General features: G+C 47.8%; 1 protein-coding gene across 2 annotated transcripts in view; it reads right to left on the bottom strand.

The window, feature by feature from the left end:
- Window positions 1–15,483, bottom strand: part of TMEM255A (transmembrane protein 255A) — a 45,827-nt gene that overhangs the window by 9,445 nt on the left and 20,899 nt on the right. The window contains exons 5-8 of one of the 2 annotated variants that reach the window (XM_057718573.1): window positions 13,405–13,473; window positions 11,884–11,955; window positions 11,386–11,474; window positions 3,995–4,157 (exon numbers count right to left, since the gene is read on the bottom strand). In XM_057718573.1, the coding sequence (XP_057574556.1) occupies window positions 3,995–4,157; window positions 11,386–11,474; window positions 11,884–11,955; window positions 13,405–13,473 (393 nt within the window). The remainder of the gene's footprint in view (window positions 1–3,994; window positions 4,158–11,385; window positions 11,475–11,883; window positions 11,956–13,404; window positions 13,474–15,483) is intronic. The other variant, XM_057718572.1, reaches the window with a different exon arrangement.

The following is a 15,483-nucleotide window of genomic DNA, read 5'->3' as shown; positions in this document are numbered from 1 at the left end:
TGTTGGGGTGTTGGCAGAGGAAACTCTCTTATAGCAAGTTTCAACACAGTCTGCTGCTCTCTTCCTTGGAGTGGGTTACTGTTTACATCTCTAGGAGGTCTGAAGAGCTACAAACCTCAGTCATCATGATGCTGCTCACAGACAACAACAGAGAAATGTTTCTCAGCCTCTCTCGTGAGTGGGAGAGAATTGAGATCTTGACAATTCCAAGGGCTGGCTCGCTTTACAGAGGAAGAGTGCTCAGAAATGCCCTTACCTCTCCACCAGGATTCCAAGAAGAAATGTCATCCCTGAGGAAGTCCCAGAAATCATGTCCCCTTGGCCTTGTGTCCATTAAAAACACACCCTCCAGCTCTTGCAAAATGAAACCAGTTCCTCTATGCAAATAAACTAAGCCTAACCATACAGAAGCAATCACGCAATGTAAATTCTATGTAGAAAAGGTTTTGTGTGTGCAGTGAGGCTGGGGGTCCAGGATAGGCTTTGAAAAGAAGTTGACTATTACAGAGAAAGAAACACAGAAGGAAGATTGAATATGCACAGGAAAGCCCCAGAAGAGAAGCGTAGAGGACATGGAGAAAATGGACAGAGCACCAAGAGAAATCGAGGGAGTGAAGTGGGGTGAAGTCAGGAGTTGGGCAGGGAAGGGACAAAAAGGGATGGCCCCAAATAATGGTCTGGTTATGTTGTAAATCAGTAATTCTGATTTTACAATGAATCTGGGCTCCATCTCTATTTGTGTGTGCATAGAGGAGTGTGTGTACTTCTGTACCAATACTTCTGGGGCTTAAGTTATGAGATCCCCAGTTTTGGTCAGCAGCATTCTGAGCTCCAGTGAAACAAAAGCTTACTTGGTAGCACACGGAACGGTCAAAGCAATCTCGCCTGGACAAAACTGTCTATTCTGAGACAACGATTACAGACTTTGGAAAGAAGGCCACTTATTTTATTCCCCACTTTAAACCAGAGACACCAAGTAGGAGAAAATGGCAAGACATCATCACTTTTTAAAGATTCACCTCAGATTCTTATATCTTTCCGCAGCAAACACTTTGGTCATCAAACATTTCTTCAAGATTCTTTTCACCAAGCCCCTCTGGTCAGGGAATGAAGACGTCCTTTTTCCTTTCGGGTTCCCACAACTCTAGAAACGATGCTCCGAGTTGATCCGGTTGAAGGCTGCCAGCTCACAGCTCTTGGCTCCTGGCCTACACTACTCAGGAACGCCTCTCATCAGCCAGCACCCCAGGCCTCCCTGCGGTCCCCAAGGCATTGTACTCAAGGCGTAGGCACGCCACGAGTCACCAAGCACATTTGGACCTAGGCCGAGGTTGGTTGATGTTCCAGGATTTTCTACACCATGCCTCATTTTAATAAAGTGATCAAAGCAACGGTTCCTTCTTGGTGCCCCTGTCTTACAACTCCCACTTGTTCTCTCCCGTCATGAATGAAATCTCCTGCCCTTGCTCTTTGCCTTCATCTTTCATTTTCCCAACTGGCCCTTGGGCGGGTTCCCAGGCTTGGCATTCAATGGCACTCAAGTCTTCCCTCGCTCTCCTCCTTTCCTCTCAGAGAAGCTCCCAACAGTTGGAAACAGCTTGCTTTTAATTTTTGTAATTAAAGCAACTAAACAAAGGAGGTCATGTCTGTTAAAACACTGGTAGAACCAGAAAGGGCTAACGGAATGCTCGTTAGGGGCACCTGGGATGGAGCAGAAGGCGCAAAGGCTCTGGCATCTGACACACCTGGGTTCCACTCCCAGCTCTGCTATTTAGCCCTAGGCAGGTCACTTGACCTCTGTTGGCCTGTTTCCTCATCTGTTAATTGGGGGAGTAATGCTTACTTCACGAGGTAGTAGTGGTGACGCAGAGCGGAGAAAGTTATTATACAAAAGCCCTTTATAGAGAGTAAAGGGGCCATTACTGCCACCTCTCAGGACTGTCAACAAACCCCTATTCCCCTAGAGATCAAAGGTCACAGTGAAATTAACAGTGCAGACTGTACACCCGAAACTAACATGCTATTGTAAGTCAACTATACTTCAACAATTAAAAAAATAAAAAGTTCGGAAATAAACCTATACATCAATGGTCAACTGAGTTTTGACAAGGGTCCTTGCAGAAGCCCCACAGAGCCTATCAGCTGGCTGCAAGCCACTCCACTTGTGCATCAGTGTGATTGGCTGTTCACATCTGAGAGCTCAACGGACAATTCAGAGAACCCTAACACTCATCCTGGTGTCCCATCTCAACTCGCCAACCCCAACCGGAAGCTTTCCTTCCAGCTAGAGTGGCTCAGATTCTACACAAGGCCTCCGCTTTCACTTGCCCCCTGGGGAAAGTCTCCAAGAACAAAGGGCATTCTTTTCTCCCAAGAAGGCCCAACCCAGAAACAGCTTTTCTGAAGCTTTCTCACCCCAAAACTCTGTCAGGCCCAAACTTACAGGACAGCTTCTCCCTCCAAGGGCCCCCCTACCCTGATGCTTCCCCCATGCTTGATGCTTGGGCTTTCCCGAGTGGGAGGAGGGAAGCGGGAATGAGAAATGAGTGTATGAGAGAGGGAAGGAAAAAAGAGAAAGACAGATGGGCTGGGCAGGAGCAGGGAAGACTTTCTCTTGCCGTAGGGTCCCCAGCAGGAACAGTCAATACTTCTAGTCAACCCGGCTCTGCTGGGGACTTGTTGCCCAAAACTGCAGAGTTTTTTCTCTTCCCTGATCCTACCCCACCTTTCACTTTCCATTACTCATCCTTTTGACAGCCCAGGGCCAAACTACAAACTGCCTTTCGGCTTCCTGTTCCTCAGCGACCCCAAAATGGGACAGAAAGAGCCAAGGGCCTAGGGGTTATCTGCCTCATTTCTGGGGTCAAAGGAAAACCCTTTTTAGGCACAAAATAATTCCCTAGACACGCGGTGGGACATTTCTTTAAAGCAGCTGTACTCAACCATGGCTGCAGATTGGAGTCTCTGGGGCGGGGGGCGGAGGGGGGGAGCTTTTAAAAAAGTTATTGATACCTGGGCTTCAATTTAGACCAATTAAATTGGCATCTCTGGAGGAGCGGCCCAGGCAGCCGGGTTTTTTGAGATGACCTCAGGTGATTCTATTCTAATCTGAAGCCAGGTTCAGAACCATTGCTCTAAAGCTATTATCTCCATAATAAGAGATCAAGGTTCATTGAATAAGCAAATAAATGTTTTGAAATGCTTTAAAAGCCAAAGAAGGAAGGACCCCACTATAATGGAGCATCTACGGTGCTGAGTCCTGGGGTGCCTTCACAGACTCACACAAATACAGAGAAGGGAGCACAGGCGATGTGGAGAGACTGAGATTGAGGTTAAGGTTGAGGACAAGAGCTGACAAGCAGCTTAGCCTAGGGCTGGGCCTTCACTGAGTCCTGAGGCTCTTTCTGGAGAAACTCCAGGAGGAAATTCCTGGGGAGGGGGAGACAGCAGTACTCTTACCTTTAGCTAAAAATGTCTTTCCTTCCAGCTCTCCCAAAGTCTGTTAAGGGAAAAACTACCCAAAAAGGCTTCTACTAAAAGTGTGCGTGTGTGGAGGGAGGGAGGTGGAGGGGGTAATGAAAGGCTATGTTTACATAACCAGCATGAACCCCACCCGCCCCCAGAATGTGCCTCAAAAACACAGGCAACTCATTAACAAGAAATGTCTGCAGGCTGATGACATTACCTGGCTTCTTCAACTTGAGAGGTTTGAAGGCAGCTTCCTTTTTTTTGTTTGTTTTTGGCTGTGCAGCGCGTGGCTTGTGGGATCTTAGTTCCCTGACCAGGGATCGAACCCGGGTCCCCTGCAGTGGAAGTGCAGAGTCCTAACCACTGGACTGCCAGGTAAGTCCCAAAGGCAGCTACATTTTTGAAGCAATGGTTTCTGTTCCTCCCTTCGAAATGTGGGTCCCCAATGCCCCCAACCGCCTAGCTGCACCCCAGCCCTGACAGGAGGAGGGGCCTCTGTGGGATGGGAAGTCGCTTCCTTCCTTACCATGTCCTTAAAGCCCCCCAGGACAGCGGCAGTGATGATGCCCAGGAATAGGCCGACGATGTTGAGGATGGTGGCGGACCAGAGCAGGTGGTACAGGTGGATGATATCCTGGCAGCTGCTCACGTCGATGTACTCGTAGTAGCCACCGGTGATCTCCACCCGGCTGGATGGGGAGAAGCACATCCAGTCAGTCCCCAGGGAGCTGGACCCCCCCTCCCCCGGGGTGGGGGGTGCTTTGGCTACCATGCAGCTCAGTGAAAAGACAGGTGGGCAGGTGGGGAGCTATCATAAGGGACATCGTTGCTAAGAATGCACTCGGAGAGCAACACACTATAATCAATCAAAGTGTGATTGTTGTTTATCCCCGCAAAACCCCTCCTACCTGCCAGAGAAACACTTGTTACCATCGCTAACGCTAATCCTAGATGACAATTACTGACACCTGCTGTATGCCGGGCACAGGGCTAGGCGTTTTACAGACGTGAGTTCATTACATCTGTGCTAGTATGGCGGCTCCTAGTTAACAGGCAGCTATTAAAGTTAAGTAAGAAATTCAGTTCTTCAGTCTCACCAGACACCTGTTAAGTGCTCAGCAGCCTCACTTTTAAGGGCGACACTAGTGGCTGGTTCCTGCACTGGACAGAGCAGATTACAGCATTTCCATCATCGCAGAAAGTTCTATTAGGCAGCGCTGCAAATCCTTACAATGTTGTATGAGCTAAGTACTACCACCATTCCCATTTTACAGATGAAGAAACTGAAGCACAGGTTAGGAACTTTCTGAAGTCGTAAGCAGGAGAGCTGGGATCTGAATTCAGGCTTCAAAGATTTCAGTGTTTTCTCTCTCAAAACAAAACACCAACAAACAAAAACAACATTCCAATAAAGTACTAAAGCTGAGTTCCTGCACAAAATCTAAATATTACCTCCTCAGAGTGGCCTTTCCTGAGCAAAGACACCCCACTTCCACCCAGCCTGGTCACTCTCTAGCCCACTACTTACTATGAATTTAATTGTGTTCCCCTCCAAAATTCATATATCGAAGCCCTAACTCCCAAGACGACTGCTTTTGGAGAAGGGCTTTGAGGAGGTACTTAAGGTTAGATGAGATCATAAGGGTGGGGCCCTAATCCGATTGGTAGCTTTACAAAAAGATGAAGAGAGATCTCTCCACACGTGTGCACACACTGAGGCAAGGCCACATGAGGACACAACAAGAAGGTGGACATCAGCAAGCCAGGAAGAGAGCCCTCACCAGAACCTGACAATGCTGGCACCTGATCTCAGACTTCCAGCCTCCAGAATTAAGAGAAAATAAAGAGTTGTTGTTCAAGCCAACTAGTCTATGGTATTTTGTTATGGCAACCCAAACTAGCTAATTTCGCTTCCCTAATTCCTTGGCAGCACTTACTCCTTACTAATGTGCTTCATTACTGTCTGTCTCCCTAACTTGAATGTGAGCTCCATGAGGGTAGGGACTTGGTTTGTTTTGTTCACTGCTGTGCTAGACACATAGTTGGTGCTACATAAACACCTGTTAAATTAAATGAAAGTTCCTGTCTTCCTGGATGTTGCAAACTAGTTTACAACTTGGCCACTGGAATAAATAATGAATCTTAAACACTGTGACTCTTAAAGTTAAACTTAGAACCAAACACCCAGGCATCAGGATGGTTGTTATGTGCAACTCCCCTGCTATAAGAACACAGAAAATGAAAAAGAAAAAAAAAGTAAAGGTTAACCTCCATAATGAATCAGGGAGAGATTACTCACATAAGAAAAGATTTTTAAACTTTACAGATGAATTATCTTAGAATTCTTTAAAACCAGTGTTCCTCTAAGAAATTGAAATCAGTGTGATTACAGCACAGCCTGCGTCAAAATCATCTGTCTTTGTGTGTCTACGTGCCTGCCTGTGTCACGATGTTATTTGTGTGTGCCTGTGAGTGTCTCTGTGTGTGAGCATGCATCTTTGAGAAAGAGATGGTTAAACATGCAGATTCCAAGGCCCAGCCACAGTCCTACTAAATCTGGCAGAATCTCTTGGGGTGAGGCTCTGGAATCTGTGTTAACGAGCTCATTGATAGTTGAGACCCGCTGTTTTAAATAGTAAGCTTCCATAGTGGAACTTTAACGATATTTCGATTCATCATAATTTGAACTGGATTTCAGGATTTTCAGGAACATAGCTGGACACCACCTGGAAGCATACACTGAGTGTCTCCTATTAGCTGGCATGGTACTCGGGCCTGGGATGGGGCAGGGAGGATACGCAGATTACTTACTGCTCAAGAAAGCACCGCTGTACAAGTGCTCTCCCCTGAAAAGGGCAGGCCTGTGTGTAAGGGCGAGTGTGAGGTTGTAGGGGTACAGGAGAGGCTTGAGAATCAGCATCTGACTTCTCCCAAGTTATCTTTGCTTACATCCTAAAACACCGAGGGTGGGCTGATAGCTCATACAGATGGGTGGTACAACAGAGCGGACTCTGGAATCAGACTGTATTTGAACCCTGGCTCTGTCACTTATTTGCTGTCTGACCTTGAGCAACTTTCTTAACCTCTCTGAGCCTGGGGGATTTCATGAATGAATGCACAAAAGCAGTACTGTAGCACATTATAAGAGCCCCCACCAAAACTTGTAGCTGTATTTTTTCCCTTTTAAGAGCCAGCCTCTGGCAAAATGGTTCAAACCTTTGAAACGTGTTCTTAAAGGCAGTGATGCTTTAAAGGCATAGACCACAACATGGGGCTAGGTTAGCAGTTCATTTAAAAATATTCAATAATTGAAGAGAATATGTTTGGTTTCAGTTTGAGCAGATTCAGCAGCTACTAAAATGTTTTTTTACTGAACCATGAAGCAAAAGAACATTAATACTAGACCTGATTCAGGGTTTAGCAAATTAATGTGGTTTGTTTCTGTCTGAGATTCACGATTCCGTTTGGTTCAGTTTCCAGGCAGAGCTTCCTCTGAAATTCCATTGTTTGCATTCTCACTGCTCCTACCCTCAAGCCTCCGTGACTGCAGGGCCCTCCTGCCAGATCCCACCACTGCCTGGATGAGCTTCCTAACATGTTTGTAAAACTAAGTCATTCATTTAATCAAAACCCTTCCATGGCTCCCCATTACCTTCAGGGAAAAGTGTCCCCAATTCCTCAGTCTGTCATAATCCGACTCCAAAGTGGAATCCACATTCCAGCCAAGCTGGAATCCACAGAAGCACTAAACTGGCCATGCTGGGTACCTACTCCAGACCTTTGCTCAGATTTCTCCCCCTGCCTGGGAGGTACTGCCTTCTGTTCTCTGCATGTCCTGCTCTTTCCCCCTGTGCAAAGCTTCAACACACATGTCTCATTCTTCAAGGACTCCAGTGCCCATTCATTAGCTTTTTCCCTGGACTCCCACAGCGTCAGTCTGTTCTTCTTAGCTTGGCACTTTGCATATGTCAATAATTCAGCTATTCGTTTGATCCGATGTTTACTGAGAACCTAGCCAGTGCTGAGTACTGTGCCGGGTGCTGAAGCTACAACCAAGGCCAAGGTGGACATGATGACTTCGTGTACATTCTAACCTCTGGAGGGCAAGGTCATCTCTTACACTTCCTTTGTGTCTCCCTCACTGCCTCCTAGCTCAGTGGTAGAAACGTTATGGGTCATCAACAGACACTCGGTGAATGAGTAATTGAGTTCAAAGATGGATCATTGCATTGATCATAAGACTAATTACCCAATGTGGGCCTTCACCCCTTCTCTCCCAACTTGCTAGGTTTGCCTAGAGAAACAGATAACCTATCTGTGTTTCAGTCTCCATTCAACAAAGTAGGAGGCAATTGATCTTGGATAAAGCCGAAGGGCATCCTTCTGCTCTTTGATAAGGGCCTGGAACTATTCACCAACTCTTGGTGGACAGGCAGCAGCTATGGGCAGCTTCTGTGCATCTTTCTCTCACTGCATGTATTCTGTGTGTTGGTCTAAACCCCCTCCCCATAATCCCCCTGGTAAATTGAGTTCCTTAAGGGCAAAATGTCATTTTAAGGATACCTGTTCGTCTAGAACATTCCCTAGCACATAGTAGGAGCTCAATAAAAGTTTGGCAAAGGGCAGAATGGATGACAGTGAGCTATCATCTTTCATTTTATTTATTACCAGCTGCAGCAGTTCACAAACCTCCCCCATATCCTTTCGCTTCCTTTAGGTTACACACCGAAAACCAGTGCTATTGACTTGACCTCTCCAAAGCTGAGTGAAGGCTGAAAGGCAGCTGCTGAGGAGCTGCGTCCTAGAGACACCACCTTCCTGCACAGGGTGAAATGGAATCATCTATGTTTGGTATTAAAACCTCACTGCCCCTGACGTCAAAGAAGGTCTGTGGCTTCAAGGGGACAGTAGAAACTCTGTTTCCATAGCACTGTGCAAATGACTGCCTGATGTTTTTGTTCCCATTTTTTTTCTCTTGGCCTCCTTTCCAGGAAATGGACTAGAGGAGCTGGCAATTGATTAAAAATAGGCTTCGTGTGAGGAAAACAAATACGCATTCGGCAAAATTGAAGTCTCTGAGCCTCAGAATGCTTGCAGCTAGCTATATTTAGGCCTGGAGGTTAGATCTCCTTCGAGCTGGCTGGAAAAAGCCTTGGGTCAAGGAAAATCTTTTCCTTCTATTGTAGGATCCTCACCTTTTAAGTCTCGTGGCCTTGGTTTCTGACCACGCGGGACTGTTTCCTGATGAAAAGCTCAGTAAGTGCTTTTCTAGTGGCTTTGCCCTTGGAACCTCAACGCTGCAGACCTGGGCAAGGCCTCAATCACAGCCTGCGGCTGGTCCCCAGGCATCAGGTAGGTGCACAGCATTTCCAACTCAAAGGTGTTTAGGGGCAGTGTCCCCATGAGCCCTCTTAGTTGTTTGGTCCGATAGTTTATTTTCCTGGGGAAAAGGGTGTCCCTCTTTTTGATCCTTTTCAACACATGTAACTCCCTTGTCATCAGGTCTTTTATTCAAACCCAGTCCTGTGCTGGGGCCTGAGGATACAGATAAGATGAAGTCATGTTCTCTGCCTTTAGGGAGCCCAGAGTTTAGCAGAGCTCCTCATAAAATTCCTTTAGGGCCTTGAAGACAATCCTGGCATAACTTGCTTTAAGAAAGTCAGTTATTGTGAAGTTCAGATTGACAGGAAGATAAATTGGGTTCGAGTCTCCACTTTAAAAAAAATTCACCTAAGGGCTCGCCTAAATGGAATTTAAAGTAGTATTTAGTTTATTCGGACCTTTTTCAGAAACACACCTAATTGCAGAGAGAAAGGTGTGCCTGCAAGGAATCATTGCTCAGCCCTCTCAGTGGACCTCCTCTCTCCTCCTGGGGTCTTGAAATGGGAAAGGAGAGCTGGCCAGAGGACAGGGTTTCAAGAGGAGGGAGGAGGTAAAAACAGAGGGGAGGACTGAGCAGGCGGAGGGAGATGGATAAGGGGAGGAAAGATAGCAAAGTAACCCCAATTCCACTAGGACCTATTTTACATTCCTTTGATCATTTTTGGAAGGATCGGCTCAGGAAGTACAATTATAGCCAGCTCTCCATCACTGCTAAGGAGGGAAGTCCTTTACAAGTGTTAGTTATTATTACAACATGAATAATTGAACCTCCCAGATAATCCCCAAACCTCATTTGAGTCTTTAAGTTTCTCTTCCTCCACTGCCAAACCTTTTAACGAAATGAGACCAGTGCTAGCAAAGAAAGTAAAAGGGCTGGTGTGAGTCCCGCTTCTCCCCCTCAACCCCGCCTCTGCCTCCTGGTCTGTCAGGTCTTAATCCTCAAACCAGAGAAACTGGTCCCCCAAAACCATGAGTAGGGAGTGTGAGTGAGGAGGGCTATATCCATCTGACCCCTCTGGATCTAGCTCCATCCAGGCCCCTTCTGCCAACTCCTCCCTTCCTCCTTCCCCCTCCACAGCACCCCTGCACCGAGAGCTGGAAGAAAACACGTGCATGGCAGGCACTGGCTGACACACCCCGCATACAGGGCCATTTACTTATGCTCTGCATTGCCTGCTCACGCATTCCACCTTCTAAATTGCTCTTAAAAGTATTCCCTGCTTTCTACCATCCCCAAACCAACTTAATCTAGGCTCCATTCCCTTTGGCCTGGACTCCTGCAGTGGCCCCCTAACTGCCTCCAGTCTCTAACCACTCAAATCCATCTTCCACGCTATACCCTTCAGTGGCTCCCAATTGCTTATGAGACCTCCATGTTCTGATTTGTGACTAGTGCTCTGCCTTCACCTCCTATGCCTTGTATAACCACCCCCACCCCCACAACTGCTGGGAAGACCCTCCCATCTCCACCCCATTTAGGTTTGTTTCCTAACTCCCTCCTTATCCTTTAAGTCTCAGCTCCCACATCCCCTCCTCCTTGACATGCCCCACCACCACCACTCCCAGGAACTCTAACTTCTAGTCATTTGCGTTGAGAGGGTCTCCAGTACATCCCCGGATCCCCACTGCACTTCTCACACTAGATTGCAATCAATGGCTCACAGGTCTGTCATCCCTGCTAGTCTTCGAGCTACTCAGCAGGACCTTCTGTATCCCTGGCACCTAAATGTGCCTTGAAAGAGAATAAATGATGTTTTAAACAAGTGAAGGGCAGAGCGCCATAGTGGTTGTAGCAGAACTAGCACCAAGCCTGCTCCTGCCTCAGGGCCTTTGCACTTGCTGTTCCCTCTGCTTGAGATACTCTTTTCCCACGTATCTACTCAGTTTGCCCTCTCACATCATTCAGGTCTCTTGGCAAATTTCACCTCCTCAAAGAGCCCTTCCCTGGCTCCTTTTATCTAACAAGGCACCCACACTCCCCACTTTGTCACTATCGACCTACCTCTCCTGCTTCATTTTTTTTTTCAGAGCTCTGATCAACACTCGGTATGTTCTATATTCATGTGTTTATTGACCATCTTCCCTAATAAAATCTAAGTTCCAGGAGAGCAAGGAATTTTGTTTTGTTTGCTGCTGAATCTCTAGTGTCTAGAACAGGGCTAGGCACACAGAAAATGCTCAATAACTATCTGTTGAATGTTGTCGAACTTGGATTTAGAACTGGGTGTGAACCCTGCCTCTACCATTTTCAAATTCTGTGCGACGTTGGACTAGTTGTCTCTTTCCTCTGAGCCTCGGTCTTATCATCTGTAAAATGGGGATAGTAATTCTACATACACCATAGGTAAGAATTAAATGAGATCAGATATTTGACAGCACTTAGCATGATGCCTGGCACAGAGAAGGCATGTAGCGCATGTCAGCTGAAATCCATTGACAGACCAATGTCTTCTCTGATGCCTACCGTGTGCCCTTCCCCCACCCTAGCCCTGCTCATGCCCACTGTGGCCAAACCATCAGGGGCTCGACACTCACTTGCCACAGTTGTAGAGGTCACAGCAGAAGCAGGTGTTGCCCCGGATGCGAGGTGTGCAGAATCCACGGCTGAGATGAGGGCAGTTCACCTGTGGACACACAACAGTGAGGACATGAGCTGGCACTGGATGGGAGGCAGGACCCTCTGGGATTGACAATGAGAGTTAGTGACTGATGGAGACGGTAAGGATGGCTGTGAAATGAACACACCAACGCACGGGCGGGATGGGGGTGGGCAGGGGGCTGGCTGAACTTGTGCTTGAGGCAAGTCACTGTGGAGCTGCGATCGTGTCCAGCCTCAGCCACAGCCCTCAGGGCCCCATCCCTGAAGGGTGGAGATGGAGAGGAGGAAGGACAGATGGAAGGCCGAACAGAAGAACAAATGGATGGTAGGAAGTGAGGATATGAGGGAAGGGAAATCAGGGTACAGGGGTAAAGGGGACCAGGTGGAAAGGAAGACAGAGGGGCTGTCACATGCACTCTGAAGTACAATAGTACCTCTCGAGCTGCCTGGGTAAGGTTCCTCATAACCCTCGCGGAAGGAGAATTTTTGGTTGAGGAACTTATGACCTTATATAGGAAAAATAGGGTTAGGGGGACCAGGGTTACAAGTGAATCTATGGAAGTCATTATTAATATTTTTATAGTCACCAAGTTAACACAAGAATGGGATCACGACGAAATTAAGAGAATAGCAATGACATTTTATACCTCTTGAGTGTGCAAAAAAAAAAAAGTAAAAATTAACTTCTATTTACCATCTCTTGTTTGTGAGAAATCTTCCAGGCTCTCCCCGCCCCTCCCCAATACAGATGCAACAAAGTGCATATAAATTTGTTTTGCTGTGTTATAGAGAATATTGGTGGTAAACGGGTACTTTTATCTATGTAGGGGCCTTCATCCAAAAGCTCATGCCTTTCTGATAAGCTGTTCACACATACACATTTCTACTCCTCCCTTCTAACCCGAAAAGAGTTAGGAAAATGGTAAATTGGTAATTGGGTGAGGAAAATGGGGCAAGTGGAGGGCAGAGCCATCATGCAAGTCCTTGCCCTGATGCTTTGGGGGCAGGGCCATTGCTTTCCTGACTCCAAGGGCACCATTCAGTCTGTATTTTAGGGAGAACGGCTTCCCCTGAAGTTGTGCAACGCAGCCGCCATTTTACATCCACTTGCCACCTTTTCTATCAATTGCAAGTTTACCATTTTTCTAACTATTCTCAGGGGCAGGGGGTTGACTTTCAATTTAAGGTTAATAGAGAACCAAGTGGTCGAGGTTGCTAGAAGCACACTGTAGAGTTCCATATTAAAGGGCTCTCTGGGTTAGGGAGGGGTGATTGTGAGCTGAAATGAAAGCTCTTCAAAAATGAACTGGAGCCGAGCTTTATCACCGCCCACTGCCTCTGGTTCTGCGTGAGGTGACAAGGAGCCCGAGGACAGCCTTCAGGGCAATGTCCACTCAAGCATCATCAGACTGGCCTCTGGGGTTGTCACGAGAGGGGTCAGGCTGACAATCTAGGCTTCCACAGAGCCTCAAAGTAGACCAGGCTTCTCAATGACCCTCATTTGGATTCCTGACCCCTCCTGAGTGTGGGACTCAGGTGCTGCCTCCCCAGACTAGGCCTGGTGCCTTGGTGGGGCTCCCGCTTTCCTTCCAGCTGGACATCAAATCCAGGCAGCTGAACCATCATCCACAGACATGGGGGAAGGACCTGCCCTGTGGCCTCTGTACTCTCATCTGTCCCTCTCAGGATCAAAGCCACACACTGAGAGGCTGCCTGCAGGGGTCAGAGGGGCAGCCTGTGGCCACAGAACAAAGTAAATCTGATTAGGCTTCATGAGGCTCTAACCTATGACCATGGCCCCATTAGCACCGTGCTCTGACCCACTGAACAAATCAACTAAAGAAATCTTGCAGCAAGCTGTAGGCCTGGGGAAAAAGAGTAAAAGAAAGGGGGTTCCAGGTGGAACAGGAGACTTTCCCCAAAGGTCAGGCGTGCAGCCTCATTCTGGCTCTTACCTCCTCAGCTTCCTTCTGGGATGTCTTGGGAACATAGTGGCATCGGTTAGCATACAGTGGTTTCAGATCCTGGAAAGGGAAACACCAAACCAAATGGGTTCTGGCTTTGGAAAATAAAGTAGCAAGTGCCCTGATTGGTAATAAAAGATTTGAATACATGCACACAACACACACACCCCAGAGCAGGCAGTGGGTTGGGTTAATTTCTGAAAGTTGCCCATCTAGGGAACCTGAGAACGTGAGGATCAGATAAAAATGTTCTAATAACTGCTTCCTATTGGGCCACTTGGTTAATGAGAAATTAGGAAATTGATTGAGAAATGGGTTTCTTGAAATTTCCTCTCTGGTTTTCTTTTATTTCTAGTCTTTGTCTCTTTGCAAAGAGTCCCCAGTGAACAAGAGTCAAAACTCCAGGTTATTGCAACATCACACTCCCAAATGGAGGGAGGGAAGCCGGCTCCAACAATGAGGACTCATTATCACCTGGGGACAGGACCAGGGCTGGCTGACACGTACTCCCTGCTGTCGCTGCCACGAGCTCAGGAAGCAAACCCCAGGGGGATGGGCAGCCACAGAGCCTGCTGTAGATTTTAACTCAACTGAACTATGAGCCATTTTCACTCAACTACACAGATTAGATAAAGACAGTGAACTCCAAAAATACTGCTAAAGCCCAGAAAACTAACATGGGGCTCAAGGACAGTTGACTAACCCTGCTGGCTTGGCCAGCTTCCTGGTGAGGGAGCTTTCAGGCAGGGGGGCTGGGGTAGAAGGGATAGACGCAATCCAGGGCTGCCTGGAAGTTGTCAAGCAGGGGATGCTGCCCACTTTCAGGGGGACACTAAACATCCCCTGAGTGGTAGGGGGCTTCAACCAAAAGCAGGTTAGCACAGGACAAGCAGTTTATGCAAACTGACCTTTGGAACTTGGCCAAAGCACCCTGGCAGAGAGTGTTTATCTATTGCCCCCTCCCCCCTGAACCCACTTTTCTTGCCATTTCCAATAATCCTGGCAGCTGCTTTTCCCCACACATGATTGAGCCTCTCCTGTATCTGACACCCAAGTGCCTCCTGCCTCCCTTCCTGCCTGCCGCCCCATCAAGGACCTAGGACCTTCCATCAGCTGCTTCTACATGAATGTCCTGACTGCTCCGTGTTCTGAAAATACACTGCCCTGTGGGCTCAGTCTGGAGTCAGGGTGGAAAGGAATGAGGGCTCTCGTGGTCAACGCCGGCAGGGTTTATTTTCTGCGTTTGGGCAATGGCAGAAGTCATTATCATCCTGCAGAAGGGGGGCTTGATGTGCTGGTCGTAGCCCTCCTGACCTCCTGGTTCTGCCAAGAGCATTCAGCCACCAACTGCCTGAATAAAGACAGACATTTGTGTGATGGTGGCCCATGTACTGCCTCTGGCTGCTCTTCTGCACTGAAGCCCCAGGGGAGGAACAAGCCCACATGATTGGGAGGTAAGAAAAGGTCATTCAGCTGGCTCGGCAGCCTTTTACATCTGAAGGGCTAACAACTCCGGAGTGGAGGGCTGGCCACGAGACTTCTTTGTACTGAGTGTCAGTGTGCTCTGGGCCAGGCCCCCTCAGGGCATGTTCACACCCATTATTTCATACCGTTATCATGTTAACCCTGAGAGGCAACCAGGTTACTATCACATCCATGTGGAAGAGGAGAAACTGTGGCATGAGGAGGTAAAGTGACTTTCCCAGCTAGTTAATGGCTACATTCGAGGAGGGGAAAGGAAGGAAATTGGAGACAAGAGAGAGAAGGAACGAGACACATTTAGAGGGGTGTGTCAAAAGGCAGGTCTTGAGGGGAAGCTCATATGCTCCCAAGCTGATGGACAGGGCACCGTGAGGTTAAAGGGGCTCCACAACAAGAAAGGCTGGCTCTAACCCACCCAAGTGGTGCTAGGGTCCAAATGTGCCTTTCATTTAAACTGGCCAACAAACATCACCATAGATTAATAATGACTCCTTCCTCAAAACTGTCTGGGTGGGACTTCCCTGGTGGCGCAATGGTTAAGAATCCGCCTGCCAATGCAGGGGACACAGGTTCCAGCCCTGGTCCAGG

The sequence above is a fragment of the Hippopotamus amphibius genome, chromosome X (assembly GCF_030028045.1).
Source record: "Hippopotamus amphibius kiboko isolate mHipAmp2 chromosome X, mHipAmp2.hap2, whole genome shotgun sequence".
Lineage (NCBI taxonomy): Eukaryota > Metazoa > Chordata > Mammalia > Artiodactyla > Hippopotamidae > Hippopotamus > Hippopotamus amphibius.
This window is presented reverse-complemented; position numbering and strand designations above follow the sequence as displayed.